Source organism: Toxotes jaculatrix, chromosome 11 (assembly GCF_017976425.1).
Source record: "Toxotes jaculatrix isolate fToxJac2 chromosome 11, fToxJac2.pri, whole genome shotgun sequence".
Classification (NCBI taxonomy): Eukaryota; Metazoa; Chordata; class Actinopteri; family Toxotidae; genus Toxotes; species Toxotes jaculatrix.
The window spans coordinates 15,352,920-15,373,679 of record NC_054404.1 but is presented as its reverse complement, the minus strand read 5'-3'; the positions used below and the strand labels follow the sequence as shown (position 1 = coordinate 15,373,679).

General features: G+C 39.6%; 1 protein-coding gene across 3 annotated transcripts in view; it reads right to left on the bottom strand.

Annotated features, from left to right (window-relative positions):
- The window catches only part of LOC121189347 (neurexin-1a), a 233,719-nt gene that overhangs the window by 18,335 nt on the left and 194,624 nt on the right, over positions 1-20,760 (bottom strand). For all 3 annotated transcript variants that reach the window (XM_041049375.1, XM_041049376.1, XM_041049374.1), the window contains exons 20-21: positions 16,435-16,524; positions 14,975-15,294 (exon numbers count right to left, since the gene is read on the bottom strand). In XM_041049375.1, the coding sequence (XP_040905309.1) occupies positions 14,975-15,294; positions 16,435-16,524 (410 nt within the window). The remainder of the gene's footprint in view (positions 1-14,974; positions 15,295-16,434; positions 16,525-20,760) is intronic.

Sequence of the window (20,760 nt, the reverse complement as noted above, 5' to 3'; positions counted from 1 at the left end):
GCCAAGCTGTCAACATCATGGACTCACACAGCTACAGAGTTCAGCAAGGCCGGAAGACAATGGAATGGAATTATCACTATCACAGCTCAGCTGTGCAACAAACATAATAGGCATCTTATATATATATAAGATGCCTATTATTTTCAAAACTTACCATGTGCAATATAACTTGATTCTCTGGGCTTTTTAACAATAAAAAGAAAAAGCTCTGACGCGAGGCTTCATGGTGACACAACAGATTGGCACTGAGACTGTCACGTAGAGTAATGAACAATGGGGAACAACCAAATGGAGATGTTCTCTTCTGTGTCCTCACTGAAGAGGATTTAATTCAGATTCAGCATTTCTCAGCAAATGGATCAACAAAGCTTCAAAAACAGGCACTGCCAGAAAACATCAGTCAATAAACAAACCAAAAATATATGCAAAAGAGCAATAAACAAGACCAGGTGCTTCATTATTTTTTTTCCCAGGAAAAGAATTGTTGAGATGTTACTGCAGTGTTGTCAACGGTAAAATGAGTGTTTCACTGAGCACAGATGGTTCCTGCACTGTGTGTTCACATACAAAATGTAGTCCTGTCATAACAGCAAAGCTCTGCTATTCAAACAGCAGATTTGAAACCTGAGTCATCTGGTCATCACATAGTTCACACTGCAACTTCAATTTAAGGAAACATGAGGTCACATTACATTTTTTATTGTTCAGAGCTGTCAGTAATTACTCTAACTGCACTGTATTATTCATTATATGATTCTGATATGAGCAGGCCACTGGCTGTGTTCAGCAGGTAGTGTGATTCTTCAGAATACCAGAGAATTCCTGATAAAAAAAGCTAAAAGGCAATTAACTCTGAATAATTGGCATCTGCTTCTTTCTGTTTTGACTGCTTGTGTATGCCATAACATACAAACTGGCCATGGTGGACAGCTGTTTTTACTTGCTAAGCTATGAGACACTGTCCCTTTTGGGAGAAAGGCTTTGCTTTATTTAAAACGAAGCAGCTGTTGCTGCAACTGGACCTCGGGCTGAGTATCAGAGTGTCATTAAAAAAAGAATGGTCAGAGGCTCTCCATCTCCTCCCCTGGTACCCACATGTTCCTGTCTTGCCATACATCTTTCTTGAGGCTTAAGGCACTGCACCCCAGACAGTCTAACAAGGTGCTGGGAGGCAGCTTCACACACCTGGTACACCCACAGTGCGCAGTGTGGAAGCATACAAGCACAGTTTCGCACAGAAAAACACACACACACATGCCCAAGCTGACTGGTAATGGCATTTGTACTATTGCCTCAGCCATAAATTCAATTCAAAATTAGGACTAAATTGCATTCAGAAGGAACAGAGATTATAGAAAATATCTTAGGTTTGATTATTTCTGTTACACATCAACAGTCCAGAGGATCCAATCTGTACAGAATCAGTTGTTTATGAATGTGTATATCTGCAAAAGAGCATTGGATTTCATTACTACTGATGTGTGTGAAGACTGTTGGACTGTTGATGAATTTCTTACTGTGGAAGCAAAGTCTAGGAAACAAATGCAGTAAAAACAGAGGGTTTAGAGTCTAAAAAAAACCCCAACAAAATAATAAGTCTCGGGAATGAGTGAGCAGTGACAGGTCAACCGCTAACTTGGTGCACAGGTCCGGAAAAGCTTGTGCTGTGTAAAACGAAAGGCTGCATTTAAGAGAGTGATACAAAGGGACAGGCAGGGGCTAATGTAGGAGTGTAAAGGTGTACTGTACCAGAAGATGTGAATATGAGGTAATTACAGAGCTGCTTCAAGATGTACACATGCCTATGCCCTCGTTAAATACGTTCCCTCTCAGGGACCCAAGAACACTGCTGTGTGAGGACTCCTTTTAATGTGGCTGCTTCAAGGCACTGCTGCGCTGGTTTGTAGATGTTCCTCAGGACCTCATTCAACTTTTCCAGGAACAGACACCCGCACGGCCCTAATGCAAATGCAACACTTAACGTGGCGTATGATACGGTTCAGGCACCAAGGTAACCAGGAAAGTTGTCTGGCTGCGTGGGAGGAAACACAAAGTCCATTTCCCATTCAGCGCCTGCGTTACGCTGTCACCATGTCAATCACTGACTCAGAGCGAGCCATGTGTGACTGGCGCCCAATTTGTCCTCTCATACAACTCAAGACTTGAGACTCTCTGTGCGCCGTATGATAATCTGTTGATATTTTGATTTCTAATTAAGCAGGGTGCTTATTATTTATTACTGCGGACACATAAATAATGTGCACACAATATGGACGAGTGCCTGTAGTCACCTCACAGTGCAGAGAGAGTGCACATTGAGCAGCTGCCATGTAGCATACAGCTTCTAGCAGATTACAGAGGAGAAGGCTGGATGCCTTCTGTTAGCTACATGCTCTAAATGATAAAATCTTAATATGAAATTCATAAGACACTATCTGCCTCCATCTACCTCCTACGCTCCCCCCTCTTGTTCTCTCATTTCTTCTCTCTCTTCCCTATGCATAAACACTGCTCCATAGAAGTATATTACATGGTCGACTTCGTCCCTCCCCCTTATCCTTGCTTTCACACTTCTCAGATAAATGAAATCTGTCGGCATTGAAGCATTTTCCCCTCTGGATGCCCTGATATTTTTGTTATCTGAAATCGAATCTGGAGCTCTGTGCGTGTCTGTAGCTCGCCTTGGTAGTAATCTGGCCTGAGAGCAGAGAACTGCCCAGGAGGAATATCATACACTAAGGATAAGCTGGGGAGTGAGGGAGGAATAACAATTACCAGAGAATGGCTTGTAATCATAGCGCTTTCTATCAAAATGCTAACATACAAGCACTTGTCATTTTGGGGAAATAGTTCGGTTCAATCCAAAGAGACTGTGTAATTCTTCATTTTCTTGTTCCTTACCCTCAAAATCTAAAAATAGATGACAAATCTAACCATGTGACTGTGTGTGTTTTGAGAGAAGAGAAAGCAGGAGAGGAAGACATACTCAGCTTGGCCACAAATCACTGTCTTCCCGACTTTACCTGCGTCTTGACATGCAGTCCCAGTCCCTCATCAGGTGACAGGAACAAATTTGTCATCCTAATATAGATGCCATCACTGCCGAGATGAATGTACTCGGGCCTAATTCCCATGTGTAACGTTTGCAAAAACATGACATGAGGAAAGAGGAAGAGCAGCTTTGCCCTACAACAGCAGACCAGGTCGCCTGTAGCTCCCACAGAGTGTCATCATAATCAGATTCCTGTCCTCCAGGTCTGGATGTGTCATTCACAAAGGGCCAAGTGCAACCGCTATAAACTAATTCAGTGGGAAGGAAAGAAAAAGACGCTGTAATAAAATTTAGGGAGGAAATCATAATGAAAAAAAAAATCAAAACAATGGAAAGTCTAAATTGGGTACCATTTATGAAGTCTCTCAAGTAAAACAGATTTTTCATCACCAGTCTATCCCTGTGGCAGTGTTAATGCCAGAGTTCAGGACTGCAATTTGTGACTAGATGTACTCTTAATTGATTATACAAACTGTTTTCATTTCTAATGTTTTCCTATTTTATTTTATTCAGATTTAAATGAAGAGTTTAACATTTTTTGAGAAATAATCCGAGTAACTTTCTTGTTGAGAACTGGATGAGGAGATTGTTGCCACTCTCCTGGAACTCAATAATGGAGTTATATCCCTTTCCCAAGACCATTTCTCTGTTCCTCTCTTTCTCGTATCCACTTGTTTGATGAACTAACAGGCTTCATTTGCCGGCGTGCCTTTTATTTCATTCCTGGAATTTGTTTTACTTTAATTCAATCTATCTGGTAATGATGTTACTTTATATTATCCTACTCTCCATCCCCAAACTCGCCTTTGTAGTACTTAGGCTGGTGCTGAACATCGGATCAAGATGGCTGCTCCCTGAAAAGAACCAGACATCTTAATATGCGTACAGTACAATCTTATTCTAAGACTCTCAGTAACTTTAAACTCAGTTACCACACTGGGTCTCAAGATACAGAAAGCAAAATAGATGAAAATAGATTTACACTCAAGTCAATGTTCTTTGCAACCATATGCAGTGCATTATTGCCTACAACCGAAAGGATAAATTACGGGTTTGATCTGAGGATGTAACAAGCATATGATTTCTAATATGCTTCAACTAATATGTTAAATTTGACTCGTAGTGCGTGTAAGAAAAATAAAGGAGCTTTTTCAATGCACAAGCCGGTATGTGCCTGACACTTTCTACCAGCTTTTGAGGAAATTATTTATAAAAATGGAGAGAGAGCTCGGCACAGCTCAATGAGCAGCTGGCACGGAGATGGTGCTCATGAATGTAACGTATAAATGAGCTGATCGCAGAATCTTGCAGGTGGGAGCAATGCATTGTAGGACAAATTGTATCTTATGTTCAACAGTTGGCCCAGGACTAGTTTCCATTTCTACAAATCATAACAACAAATGTCCTGAGAGACAACAGTATGGTCTATAAAACATGCTGTAAAGCTGTCAGTGTCAGTATCTCCTCCACGCACAAGCCAACACTTTATAAAACAACAGCGACAACATTCACACTGCGTAGGTTTCATTCTTGTCATCCAAACAGACTTAGTGGGACAAACTGTAGTCCTCTGTAACACTGCCAGCGACACGAAACCTGCAAAAACAAACATGCTTCTATGTTGACTAGCTTAATACTGGAAGTAAGTACAACGATTTTGGCTGTGGCAAATTTAGAATCCTTTAAAACAATCAAACAGATGATAAACCACAAAAGGAAGACAATGTGTCTTGGTGCCTCAGCCGGCTTAATCATCTACCTACTGCAGCCTCTGCGGTCAACTATCAGAAAATGCAAACATTCATCAAATCATGCGAGCGCATGTCAACACACACTGGCATGCATGTGTTCACCCCTGCCAAGGTGGACTGGATCAGCGAGTCACATGGACTCTATGTGTACACCTCGATGTTGAAGGGCAGTTTCCATAATGGCCCCTGGTGAGGCCGAGATGATGGATATGATCTGTCGCTGGGAGTGAACGCTGTGGGCCCGGGGCCACCGCAGGTCTACAGCGTTACCTCCTTTGCCATCTGTCAGCACTGGGTGGGCACAAACCCATGACTGGGCCTGGGGCAGCACACACCAGGACCACCTACAAAAACACACACCTCACTTTAGGGGCAAGGTGGAGAGGTCAGCAAGACACACAAGTGCGGCACAGGAGCTGCACCGGAGAGTTGTCCGTCTACATATCCAGGGATTCAACTTGTTTCTGCTTTCATCAAATTATTGTTGTTGTCAGGGTGTGTGGCTGTTGAATTATCCACCCTGGCTTTTCTGTTTCTTTGGCTTGTGTAGGTGGTGACACCGTTTTCACAAGGGAAAAAAAGACAATAAATAAAATAAAACCAGAAAAATCAATAGTGCACCTCTCAGTGAAGGGAGCTGTTTGACAGCCTTCGCTCCTTTTTTTTCCCCTCAAGCTTACACTGTCTCAGTAGCATGATGGTCAATCCCATACATCTGCATTGCAGGGGAAATCTAATCCCGAGGATGTTTTCTTTCTGTGAATAATTGAAGGCACCACAACCTCACAGGGCACTGACACTCAGACTAAACACTGCAGTATTTCTTTGAGTCCATGAGACAGTTAGGTTTAATATCCTGAATGAAATAAGAGTCACCCAACACGACTGAACCCTTGCTGATTAATCCTGGGACATTGTGTGTTTCCTTAGTAACCTCTCAGTTTGCTGTGCATGTGTCTGTTTTTTAATTGGTGAGCACACAGAGGTAGAAATTAGAGGGAAAAAAAAGAAGGCCTGGATTTCATCTTACAAAAAGATCTGCCTCTAGACGAGTTGAGGAAAACAGTTCCACTTGGGTGGCAATGTGACAAGCAATGTTCCTATTAATACAAAGAAAAGGAGTCGAAGGAGAAAAAACTGTACAATCATCTCCTCAAATCACTAATTTCCCTTTTAGCTCTACTCAGCGCAGGAATATTAAAGTTGCAAAATTGGCTCTGATTGTATTCTGCGAAGACTCAATGACTTCCTACTGTACTTAAAAGACTCCCATGTTTCTGCTTGTGTTGTACGTGTTTTTATTAGTCTTTTTAAAGTGGAGCATTAAGATGACTCTCAGATGGATTTTTGATGAAAAAAAAAATGTGCGTGTGTGTGTCACGATAACTGGCAATGAAGTGTTTCCTCTGATGAACGGTCACTGACATTTCAGGGAAGAACCACCTGGGTTCAAAAGGTTTAGTCATGTTTTATATTTGGCAACATTAAATCAGAAGATCTGCCTAACTTAAAAATAAAGACAACACAGTACTTCATCACATACTATAATGAAGTGAATGCAATCAAAATATTTCTCTTATGTTCCAGTCACAAAAAATAATGATGTAAATAAAGAGAAGCAAAGAAATTTGTGAAATTTTATCTAAATAGTCAAGCAAGATGACGAATGGACTGATATTAGGAGGTCCCTAATATTGTGGACCTTTATAAAACCACGATTTCACTTTATCATGACACTCTAAGACTCTAATAGGATGTGGATCTGCTTGTGCATCATCCCTACATCTGCTGAAAACGAGCTGGGCATACTCTGTGTTTCATTAAACTGTCATGTATTTTCACTTTTGGCCAAATTGCATATCATTTAGCTGCAACATCCTGGTATATTTCCTCTGCCTCTGTGACTTCCCAACAAAAACAACAAGCCATAAAAGCCATCTTAAAAAAAACAAACAAAGAAAACAAAACAAACAAATCAAATATCTATCTTGAAATTCAGCAGTGAGAGAGGTGTGTATATGAATGGTGATCACATGCTTGACTGCAGCACAAACACAGATGGGTACAACTTCAAATGCCATGAAATGAACAAAGTAAACCTATGCTTTTTATTCTGCAATAAAACGAGCAGGAACATTAATTTTTACTGCCTGCTATTCAGAATACAGTTCTGGCAAATACACTATGCTTTCTTGTTAAATACTTGATTTTTTCTTTTCTATTGGTTGAAGAAAAAAGTGCTTTTTGTCTAATTGGGTGTATGCCTGTCAATCAAAGAAAAAAAAAAAACGTACTGTACTATTGATAGCAGTCTGTTGCTTAGTAACTTGGTAAAATTGAAATTGAAATGCAGGCAAACTGATGACCATCTTACTGATACAGAAACACAAAATGGCTGATCCTGTACAGTAGCAGAGGTGGGCTAGGCAAGTGAAAGAGTGGGGTCGGTTTATGCGGGTGAGTAATGTAAGCACACTGTTAGGCCCTTTCTACTATAGGAAGATTAAATGAGGCACAACCTAGAACCTAGACTACACTGCATCTTACAGGTTCAGGTTATGGGAGGCTCCAGATAACGGGTTATTACGTTCCTTTAGTGGAAATGAACTACAATAGAGATGTAGCGACCTGGACAGAAAATTAACTGCGCTGACTGGTGCCAGATGAGTCTGATCCGGCTTTAATGCCACATCTGAAAAACAAAAATTGTTACACAGTAAAAAGTAGCTTTTCATAGCCAGACATGAGTTTAATTCACTACCAACAGGTATGAACTACAACATAAAGCTGCAGGATTGGTCTTTTGATGATGGTTTTGGATATATTTGGCTATGAGAGAGTCTTGTTCACAGTCAAATCTATTCTTAAGATTAGAGGGGCAATGTCAAGATGTAAAAGCAGATATCACGCATCTAAAACTAAATGACTGAAACATCCTTAAACTCACGTCCAAGAATCATATCATGTAGCACAATTACAGAACCTGCACTGCATGTGAGCCGTTGCCTGAGGAGTGCTTAATACCCAAGATAAGTCTCAGGTCTGAATATTGATGCATGCAGGATTAGTATTAAATCTAGGCTGTGCAGACTTATTGCAGCCTTAGCTTGTAAAACAATAATCCCTACCAGTATCAGGACAATCACAACAATGCCTAAAGGTAATACCAGACACAATAAAGAGATACAGTGCATGGATGATTAAAATAGGAGAGAAGCTGCAGACTGAGCAGTTATTGGGTACTAAGTTACAGAAGATTTTTCACCACAAGATTACTGTGACACTAAGTTTATTATAGTGTGCTTGCAAGAGCCAGTGATGGAGGCTAGGAGGTACCCAAACACTGCACTGAAGGTGTAGCGGTGCAGCATGTCAAATCTTCGATTATTCCTGTGAATTATAAAGAGGCCAGGTTTCTGCCCCTCGTCTCAGGGACCAAGATAAACAGAGCCACTACAAGCCAGTTCAGCTGAAACTGAACCATGTGCTGTAAGCGCAAATGAAATGGCCCACACAATGTGTTTTGAATGTCCCTCACTTCCCCTGAACGGCCATTACACCCACCTCACCTAGGGTTAATTCAGAAATAGTGGGGCCAATTGGCTATTTGGTGGCAATGATATGACATAGTGGCCATTCATACTCCCTAGGAAAAGGCTATAATCTGCATTTCTTGAATTTCCAACAGCAACAAGCCATAAAACAGAAATTGTACATTGCAAAAAGGTTATGGAAGAAACATGGCAAGCATGAAATGTCAGATGAGGTCAAATATTACTGTTGTGTTTAAGAAATACCATATTGGTCTGAATGCTGTGCAAGTCAGTGCTTCTAATATTACATCTGAGAGAGGATAGTCTTATATGCGATATTCAAGGTCCCTTGAGCAGAAGTACTGACAATTTTGATTTTGAGTCAAATATCTTGACAACTATTCGATGGATTGCTGTGATTTTTTTTCTCTCAGATATTCAAGGTTCCTTCAAAATAAAGTCTAATATTTTTTGATTCCCTGACTTTTCATCTAGTGCCATTATCAGATCAGTTTATCCAGTACTTTATACAAAACTACATTCCCATTCCAATCAATCTTGTTAGCATTGTAAATGTTAGCATTTGGTTCAAAGCGCTGCCATGCAGCCTCACAGAGTTGCTAGCATGGCTTCAGACTCTTAAATCTTATATTTTAGTAACTTTTTATCAAAACAGAAACAGGCAACAACTTAAAGTACATGTCTATATTCATTTTTCATTTGAAAAGAGAAGGAATAAGCAATACATGTTACCAGCAGTAAAACCAAGCTGTGGTGTACAAATTTCCTGGGAACCATGTTTGGGCGTCTGCTATGTCAAATGTCAAGTCACTAACTCGTCACTAATTATAAAGATACTTAATGTTGAGAGTTAATATTACAAGGTAGACAACAGCTATTAACACTGACTGAAAAAAAGAAAACTCAGTTCACTTGATTGTAAACTGAACATTAACACCTGAACACAAAATGTTGTGTCCTACTTACTCACACATTCCCAAAACAAGGCCACCATTCTGTAACACTTCTGAATAAACCACATAAGACCTTACTTTACAATGTTTGTCTCCTGGAGTATTCTGTCCTTGTATCTCTCCATGATGCTGCAGCCAATACCATCTTTAGAGGATGTTCCTGCAGACAGCGCTGGTGGAGGATGGCAGCCTCACACCATGACCACTCGTGAGATTTATACACTGTATGTGAGCTGGCCAGGGTTGATAATACAGAGCAATGCAGGTGAGGATCCATCACTGTCAAGAGCTCTCAATGGCTCTTCTAGATAGCAGGCTTTCGAGTTTTTCTTTATTTTTTTTTCAAGGGGAGGGTAACGGCTACATAGGGCTCTATCTCTTATCCTTGAATGGTTTTGATTAAACATCATGTGGTATTAAATGCTATCTTTCTGCAGCTTGACATTTTCTTCCATTTTGTCCACCAGCCCTTAAAAAAGGTTTGGCTTCCATGTATTCAATATTTACTACAAACATTACTATCATATCCCACATTTACACATTTGCAGGAATTGTTGATAAATATTACCTAATGTAAATGAAAAAGTAAAATGTCAGCAGAGTTTCAACAACTTTTTCTTTTCTTTTTTCTAAAATTCAGCTTTCTCACAAATTAAATTGATGACTGAACCAGATTAATGAGAGCTAGCTCAGCAAAAATGCTGAAAGTGTCTGACCATTGGCAGCTAGTGTTGCCATTAGACCTGTGTGGTTTGGCAGTTTGGGCTCCAAATTGACATCAGGAGATACTGTACTCTAAATCTCAGATTCTTCTCCAGTTAGCGCAAACAAAGTTTACTACTTTAGGTGCAATGAGGGAAGTGCTCATTTTCCCTAACAATAAATAAATGAAGCTCAGGTACTAAATCCAAATCATATACAAGAGAAGTGAGTAGCACTTCTTGGTGTATGCATACAGTAGCTGCAGCACTGTTTGTGAATGCAAACACGAGTGCATTATGGTTTAATTGGATGTGACCAGGCACCACCTCAGGGAGCAGACACTTCATTAAAACATGACAGTCCAACCCATACAGTACGCTACCTCCCCCACGTAGGGCAGCAAACACACAACCACTACAGAGATGATTTGACACATAAGAGCCAAGTGAAGAATCTCCCAGTCCAGGAACCTTAAGATATGATCAAAATAAAGGTATGATCAAGGCTAAGTCTCACTACTACTTACTATCTCTGTATATGAGTGGGTTGTAAACCCTGGAATTGAACCAATCCAATTATCCCTTAAGCAAATGTAAAATTTTAATCACTACTAAAATAACAGTTCTGACTCATCAGCTTTTCTTTTTCCCATGGTGAATTTCTTTCCTGATTAGGCCCGTGTGGTCTAAGATGATAATATTCTTGTTAATAAAGCATGAGTGGACACCCAGTGGTTTGAGAGAAATGACATTAATGTAATGTTACCCATAAGCCGAGGCCCTCAGTATTCAATAACAATATAACCCCAGACGAGCATTTAGAGAACTTTTTGATGGGACACCTGAGAAAGCAGAATCCCCTCTGACCCTTCAAAATCATTACACTAATGATGATTAGCACTTATTTTACCCTCTAGGAGATAAGTGGGCCATTGCAAAAATACATACCCTAAATCTACAGAGCCAGTGACACTGCAAGATTTTTTTGGGCTGGCATTTTGAACACGTGTGTACAGTAGTGTTTTATTTAAGGCATGCAACCCAGCTATCACAGACCACGAGTTGTGTGTGCTCATAAGCAAACTGATTACTGTATTCTATCAAGCTCGGTTTCATGTAGTATTCTCTCACTGCTGCAATCCTGTGGACATCAGTTTACTGACAAACTGTCACAGACTCTGTCTTTGTGTTAAATGTTCAGTCGTACTTTGGTTTCTGTCAAACATATTCCAAAACAAATAATAATTTTGCAGTATTTTTATGTTAAAATCCCTCTTTTTTGTCTTGCTGTAAAACATAAAAAGACATTTAATGACTCAACCTGAACTCTGTGGTGTACACATGAGTGTAACCAGTCAAATGTGTCTTGGTTTGACAAGCTGGGTCGTACAAGCTGGCAGAGAAATATTACAAAAAAAAAAAAAAAAATTCTCCTTCACCCTCCTCCTCCTGACCTAAAAACGCAGATGAGGCAGTGGGTGGAGGTCAGCTGTTCTCTACAGCTTGGCATTATGTCGTGTTTGCCACTCACACTTTTGAGTGGTCCAGTCAAATGTAAAGGATTAAAATCAAATTCTTATTGTGTACCATGTCTTATTCACTGGGAAATGCTCTTCCTGCCATTTCATTGTTACTATAAGGAGTGATATTGAAAGCAACAGGCACTTTCAACAAGTGACTTTAACTGGACTTCAATATTTATATGTGTTAACACCAAAGTGCCTTGGTCATCACCTGTTATTGTTAGACGAGGTCTCAGATCTTTTTTTTTTCCTCACTCAACTGCCCTCTTTGTAAACCTGATACACATTTTCCAGAGCAGCACTTTCACAAGGCTTCAGTGGCTTGAGCCTGATACTGCTGCTGCCAGTGTTAGCCATTCCATTTCCACTGGGGCCAGCCATACTAAAAATGTACATGTCCCAGTAATGTAAGGCTCTCAGGATATAAAACCATTCACTGTACTGCATTTGCCATCAGAGGGGAGATGGAACAGCTGGACAATGATTAAAATGCTGACTATTCAGGGGAGAGGACAGTGAATGCGCCATCTCTTTTTACAGGGTCCAGACATAATGTCTTTCTAAGTGTAGTGTCCTGAGACAGTAATGTTGTACCGCAGGAGCTCTCCATGGGAAGGTCGTCACGTTGAATCTAACTGAACGCACTGACATCTCCCAGTGCACACGTTTTTGCTTGCCTCATTCATCTCTCCGCCTACATCGCAGAGCAACTTTTTAAGCCAACGACCTTTTTTTTCTGTATGAATGCATTAGATAACACCTAAACCTATAACAGTTAGCCTTGACTATTCTCCTCCTTCTGAGCCTTTATACGCCACTTTAAAGGTGAGTTTGCAACATAACGTGACAGTACAACACCTGTCTGAAGTTTATTTTGCCAAAACAGTATCAGCCCACTTGAAACCTTACTGTACATTTTTAAGACAAATCTCAAAACCTTGGATTCCCCAAAAACCCTTCAGATTGAACTTTACACTGCTTATATACAAAAACAAGAGCTGTACACATGATTGCTACAAGGTAAACGCTTATTGATGAAACAATTCAGGCAGAATCTGATTAGCATAAAGCCATAATGTCAGATATCCAAATATCAGATCAGATCTGAGGCACAAAATGAGTAAATTAATAAATAGATGTAGATGCCCTGCACATATTGCATATCTCTGTAATACGCTGCATTTTGAAATTGTCATGGTCATTTATATCCCTTTGTTTCTCTCCAGATGAAAAGGCCTGGAAAAGTCGGGCATCCATCTTGTCAAGCCTGTTCCTCTCTGCCAATCTCTTGGTTCCTTGGTGGCAATTTATAACACTGCATGGAGCTGGGATATAATTATAGTCTATTGTCTGATATTTCGCCTGCATTACACGCTCTTGCAACGGTTCAGGAACCATGCTGAGCCTGAGAGAAAACCATTCCACTGGATCAATATTTATGATTGTATTATTTGTCTGCATCTGCAGACTCTTACACAAACTGTTATGATCTCAGGTCAGTAAGAGAGAGAGAGGGAGAGTTAGGGGACAGCCAGTAATGTGGGGTCTTTACTGCTGCTAAGTTGAAATCTGTGGGAGTTTGTCATTTCATAATATGAGCTGTAGGTTGAACAGTCTGCTGAACTGAATGAAAAACCTGACACTTTGTTTTTCTTGGAAAAAGAAAAAGGTTTGAAAAAGCTCCATTTAAAAGCTTACGCCTGGCTTCACAGATACATCAACATCAACGCTTTTTAGTGCTTTCATTGTAGATAAAGGCAACAGTAGGTCTTAATGTGAACATCATTTGAGTTACGTCTGGACAATGAAACTAATCAACACAGAATTTCACCAACAAAATCCTTAAAAGGCGCTGAGATGTGTGAGTGTATTTACTGTTGTCTCAGAGAAACTGTAAAGACAGAAAAAGTTATACAGTTTGTCAAAAAGGAATTAAAATCAAATAATTTTGATTGTGTGTATATTTTTCAATATGAAGTTAAACTCACCCCCTCATGGAGATGCTATAATCTTCCTTTACCCAATCCGATTAATCCAAAATGAGTTAAATCCTAAATGATTTTAAACTATATTTGTGAAAGCTGATTAAGCCCCGATTAAAGGGTCATTTTAGTCTACGACTATGCTTAATTTAAGCTACTGTGTAGGCTTTCATTGCAACTGACTCACAGAATATTTGAAATTCTGACACATATTTTAACTTGTGTGTCGTCCCTGCATGTATAACTCTCAGTTTCTTCACTGTTTGTTTTTTTTTTCACTAACATCTTGCTCCCTTTCTTATCAAGGTTTACTTGAGAATTTCATATAATGTAAAATGCTCAGCGGCTAATCAAATTTGAACGCTCCCACTGAGCAGTTTTGGCTCCATAACAATTACAGTATATTTCTCAGTTATCAGTGAGGTCACTTTTTGATTGTCTGCACAAGCTGAAAGTTTCCTGCGGGCCATGAAGCCTCTTTTTTGGTTTTGTACCAACCCCTACATTCTGACTATTCTCTTTATTGTGATTAAAAAAACTGAAAACTGAAACTATTTTTCTTTGTGACCTAAATGAGTCAATAATATTTTCTGTTCAGTGCACAGGTATTCCTACATTGTAATGAAGTTCTGTCAGCTAATTCCCACAGCAACAAGCCAGTACATAAAGTCACTGTTTTGTTTTGAAATTCCAGAAAATGTAAAGGAGAAAACTTAACTTCTACATTTGTGAAAGCCTCTAGAACTCAGCAGTCACACTAGGATTAGGAATTTAGTTCTTATATGGACAATGTGTGAAACAAATATAGTAGTTATTTCGACTAAGACACAAAGACATTTCTAAATGGCACAATAATTAATTTTTATAGAAACTATTTTTGATTTAAACCCCATGGCTTCTGCTGCTTTGCAAGAGATTTAACAGGAAATGTCTTTTGTTCTGGGCACATACTGTGCAAGAATGGTCTGATCACCATTTCATTTGATAGGACACACATTCTGTATTGCCTTGTTTAGTCACACATTGTGACGTTTGAGAAGTAATATGCTCCTGCAGATGCTGCACCGCTCATGCAGGACAGATAAAGATGATGGAGGACCTCTACAATGGCTATCACTCTAAGATACACACACACACACACACAGTGCCACGTCTGATTGCGCAGGGAGAAATGCTCAGCAGTGTGTCTGTGGTGCTGCTCCCACAGGTGGAACAATGGACTTATTTTCCTTCAGTTTTTAGGTCAGAGAACTCAAGGAGAAGGAAGACGTGACACAATAAAGTACTTATATATATATATTCCTCATTTAAGAGCGTAATGATGAAATGTATTATGTTAATCCAGGATGTGCTTAACTTCATGCTGTGCATTGTAATGATTTCAGAATGGATCAAGTAGAGACAATAATGACTTGAGCGAAAGTCACTCACAACAGAATCATTTAAAGACGATCTTACCTGCTGAGGCTCTCGTGGTGTGGTCTGCTTAACTCGCCTGCTGGACGCCGTGGTGGTGGTGATCTCCATGATGGACGTGGACGTCTCAGAGCGATTGGCTGTGGTGCTCGACTGTGGTGTGATAGAGGAGGGCGACTCCCCCACAAGCCGCACGCTGCCTTGGATCTTTATGTTGGGATCCCCCTCTGCGGCCATGTTGAACACCTTCAAGCCATTATAGTAGAGGCCCGAAAGCTGGCCCTGAAAGGATCGACTTTGGTCTCGCTCCCAGCCCCCAATCTGAATAGTGGTTTGGCTGTTGAAGATTGTAAGCTGCCGCCCTGTGGGAAAACAATGTTACATATATACAAGAATGTTGAACTGTGGACTCAGCCACTTTTACTGAACAGGGGAAAAAAAAAAAAAGACAGAAAGACAGATTATTTGCCCAGTGGCTAATGAGACCAATAAATTACGGGTTGTAGAGGCAAACCCTGGTAATTTATTGCAGTTATAATGATGAGATGCCTATGAAAAGACAAAACATAAAATTAAAACACAGGATTCAGAAAAACGATGCAGCTTTGCTAAAATGGCAGTCTAATCTAAAATAACAAGAGAAAAAGATTAATCAGAAGTGGTAATGTTATGGGAATGCAATAGATTTCACTGCACTTTAAAAGATAACACAATCTTTAAAGCAACGTGAAGCAACCAAAGAAAACACATTTTAGGATGGACATGGTTGGGCACACGAAAAAAAAATGACAGAACTTTTAAAACATAAAACAGAAACAAAAAAACACAACATAACATGAACATAAAAATGATAGGGCTCATTTCACATTTAAGTGAAAAATATGAATTAGTTATTGAACTACTGTATAAAAAACAAAGCATGCACTCAGTTTGTTTTATATTACAGTTCCTTGATCTAATGCCCTATACATATTTACAATGTCTGTTAAAGGGACTCAAAATTCTGATGCCAATTCATATTGCACACTATTTATCACTGCTAGCAGTTTAATCAGAATAGATCAAATGACACTAAGTGCTGTGCTGTACAGTATATGTACTGTAATGTTTCAAAAGTGTTTCAAATAACACTTAGCAACTAATGAATGACTAAACTAAAACTTTTAAAATTATCATTTAGATGTTTACAGCAAAATGCTACAGTAATTTATATACATTTTAACAATGCTGGTATTACTTCAGTAAGTGGATTTAAATTCGTATTTACAGTCCCTTTAACCTTAAGTTGACAATAAACACGTATTAAAAAAGCTGACATCTATAAAATAAATACATTATTATGAAAAGTATGAAACACTACAAACTAAATTTAACTGTTCAAATCATTTTGTTTTTAAAGTTTTACTGAACATTTATTTTTTTAGGTTTATTATTTACAAAATAGTGCTACAACTTGGTTATGATCAAATTATTTTATTTGAAATTTTAATCAGTGATTTTACCTTTGTCGAGTAGCCATTCGTCAACTACTCGACCAAGTCGATATGGGATTCGCTGTCTAGCAATCGCCAGGCGTTCGTTATCATTGTTGCCTTTAAAGTTTAAAAAGACATTTCATTGGTTACAATCTGTAAGGTCAAAGGTTAAATGTTCATACTTAATGCTGGAGCTATACAACTGCACAAGGTTTTTATATTTAAAAAGTTTTGTATATTTAAAAAAAACAATATTTACTAAAACATTATTTGAACAAATTTCACTCATTTTATTTTATTTTAGCCAACAAATTAGGCCTATATTAATTGAAAATAAGTGAACTAGCACGCAAATGTTTCATCTAGGTTAATAGAACTATGTTATAAACCAACCCAAATCACAACTTTATACATTTCCATTACAAAATCTTTACCCAAATATTTCCATCCCATTTGTCTTTACCCTCTATAGCTTTTTAACTGGCTTTTAAACTAGTTATATACATTTTCAAACAGAACATCATTTAAATTTATTGTTGAATCAACCTTTTATGGTTTAAAGGATAAAACAATTTAACTTTAACATATTACAAATGCCCACCCCATTTATAAATAGCCTAATTGACAAGAAATAAGCTAATTGCAATACAACAGTTATAAACAGTATATATTCAGAGCATCTAGTCAGAAGGCAATGTCACAGTAGGTACAATCACTGTAAACTCTTTAATAAAACAGCTTTGACAAAAGCTACAAGTCATGAAGGAGGAAAACTCTTGAGTTGCTGATGACGCTGGATTCAGGGGAAAAGGGGTTTGTGAACAGTATTCAGGGAATAAACCAAGTAAGTCTCAGGAGTGAGAAAGAGCAGCTACAGAAAAACTCCACTCCAAGATTGGAGGGGCACTTTGGCATTAATGAGGGCAAACTCTGCATCACCCTTTTGTCAAGGCCAATAACCTCTCCAGAACAGAAGACTTTCAGCAAAGTGGCACTGTCTCTGAGTGCTTTTCCCCTGGTATTGTCTGCTGAGATTGAATTCAGTCTGCTCCATTCTTCTGGCAGATTGACAATGTTTGTCCCATCAACTATATTAATTCAGTTCTGGCAGATAAAAGATCAGGTAGCTAACAACGATTCGGTAGAGAATAGCTTCCAAGTGGAAAGAATCCCACAGACATGAAGGAAAGGAGGTAACCTTGTAACAGATGCACAGTTTGGTCTGATGAAAGGTCTTAAGAGGTAAGAAGACGCATAAAAAGACATTTTTTAATCGCATCAGCTTGAATTACTGTAGAGGATCAGCTACTCAGAAAAGGGTTTAAAGCTTGTCTGTACAGCTCATGGAATTTGGCTGCAGTTGATTGTGCCAAGTTTGAGCACAAAGGCTTTGTGAAGGAAATTCAGTGGAACACTTCTCCTTCAAAACTGATGTAGAAAGATGCCTTCTGTATTACAACAAAGCCACACAGGGACACAATGTATGTTATTTGATGAGGATCTCCAAATGTTATGCAGCACGAGCCATCCTTCAAAAACAGCGTCTAGTCATCAGAAGTGATGCTGTACCTGTAGGCAATCAAATCAGCTGCAATGGACGTGGACTCTGTGTTCCCCCTTTGTCATATTTATTATATCACTTTATATGGAGCACCTCTTAAACCTGCGCATGGATGTCATTTTCAACATAAAGTGGTCGCAAGTTTTCAAATTTCATGTAAAACTCACTTATTCAGTCAAGTGTACTTGCACTTCTACTGATTGAGTGAGGACCTATGTTAAAGGACAAGGCTAGCAGCATTCTGTACTTTTCAACATATCCCATGAAAAGACCTAAAACAACTTCATAAATCTTTAAAAAACAGGTCACAAATGTATACTTTTTCTTTTTTCTTTTTTTTTTTTTTTAGATATAGCCTTAATGATTTCCCACAGAAGATGGACACACCGGGGGCAAATATTGTTTTTGTTGGGGACCTATTTTCAGCTGCAGATTAATACACATTCTGTGCTCTGGTTAGTATTTAAGGCAGCATGGTGTGGGTGTAGTTGATTTGAAAAAAAAAGAAGAAAAAATGCAGAGTCCACCTTCATCATAACATAGCATGTGAGCCAGCACAACAGTGTGCCTCATTTCTATGTTTTTAACAGTGTTTAGATAACAATGGAGCTCTGCGGCACAGAGGAATAAGCTAAATCAGGCTTTGGATACACAGACAATATGAGTTAGAGGGTCAATTCATTGTTGGGTTTGGTCCTTTCATGTGATTTTTGGACAAGAAAAAATACAGAATGTAGCTAAGACTTAAAAACTTATGTTCTGTGACTGGACACTGTTGTTGTAACTAAAAAATTACTGAGCAATGTTTTTAATTTATGCTGCAGTTAGAAATCCTCTAAGCTACTTTCAGGTATGTGGATGCAAAACACACCAGCCTCCAGCTGCTTTCGGCTTATGTAACGTCTCTATACTGCTTAGTGTTGAGCACACACTGTATTTCCCTTACGCAGGGCTCCTGGAGCTCTGCACCACCTAATTCGCCTTAGCACTGTGAACAAACGAATAAACAAACAAGCAAGTACACACACAGCTGTACTTCCTTATATTCTGAATGTGTTAAAGTAGTGAATAATTCATTAATTGTTGTCATGGAGCATTCATGGGCTTTGTTAATTGCTGTCACTTCCATTTGACAGTCATGGGGTATTAGTTATGTCACCTCTCTGTATTTCCTGCTACTGTGACGCCTCATCTGAGGAGGGGTCAGTATCAAACTGGGCTCTGGAGAGCAGTTAGCCCACAGCTGTTGGGAGGACAGTGAGGACGCATGAGTTTAGACTCAAGAAGAGCAACAGTCAGTACAATGGCATTTTTTTTCTGACATATTTGTTATTAATTAATGTAAATTCCATCACACAAACACCATTCAGCCACATTAAAAATGATAACTGGTTTTAATGGTTTGTCTGATCTGTGTTTTTATTTAAAATAACTTGGCATATCCCCTCAAAAATTTTGTAACAATGACAACAATTTGCTGAAGAAGAGGGACAGGAAACTAATAGAAAAACACAGAGGAGTGTCAGGTGGGCAGGCGATCACACATACAGTAAACATGCACACACACACATACACATACACACTCTCACACACACTTATCCTCACACGCAGCGTTGCCACTGTGCCAAAATCCTTTACTTTTGTGCAAGAACATGCTCCATTTTCAAAGACAGTCGCGCTTTATCTCTTTGGCTGTGCAACCCGTGGCATACTCAGTCTATGCTTATATTGAGGTTAATTAAGTGTGGATATAATCAAGGTCTGATCATGTATTGATCCCCACTGTGGGACACCGGAGTGTTAAACAATGCTATCCCCTGGGCTTTGGTGCAGCAGCAGAGCCCCATTCATCCTGCCTGCGAGCGGAGCCTGTGACTGCTGCCGAGTGCTGATTTGGTTTGGTATGGGACAGCTTGGCTTATCTCCTCCGCCAGACAGCAGCGATTCAGCTGAGCCGTCCCAGCCGACCCGCTTTGCCCTCACTCACTTGTTTTCTTTTTTGTTAATAAAGTGGTCAGATAAGGTGGGAGCTTTATCTCATTACAAGCCCTAGGACACTCGCCACATTAAATGAACAAATATGCAAATGCATCCTCTGTTCATGGAGCCGGGAGAATTAAGAAGGAGGGACCTACACAAATCTCACTATTATTTTTATTATTCTGCTCAACCTTTTTTTTTTCCTACTCTGTGGCTGTGGCAGTCATTGCACCATTTTTTAAGCATGCTCAGTGATGACTGCTCGCACAATAGGCTGAATAGGCTCATGGATAGAACAGAGGGGAAACCAGAGGAGATAGGATAGAGCTTTGATGGATAAAGCTAACCCTCCTCCTCTTTATCCCACAAATCAGACTCCACACCACAAGGTGGAAAAACAGGACAGAGGGTGAGATGGACATGGGGGCAGGGTTGGACAGATAGAGGGAAAAAGGACAGAAAAAGAGGGAACTGAGAGCTGAGGGGAGTGGAGTGAGAGACAGAGAGCTCTGTAAGTGCACCACGCTCTGATAACGGTAAAAGAATAAGGCCAGGGACCTCTCCATTATCTTTGTGTGCGGTGCGTGTTCATTGGGTGCTCCGATAGGATACTGCACTGTACCCTGCGGGCCTGGCAGCACCATTGTGATGGTATTACTTCCATGGCCAAGACTCGGGAGAAGGGGCTGATTTTTTGCTGGCCAGCCTTTTGTGTGCGGCGCAGAATGAAAGCCGGGCGAGAAGAAAGAGAAGCGAACTAAACTACAACAAATAGAAGGCTAGTTATGTGTCTGTGTGCGCGCTTTGCATTT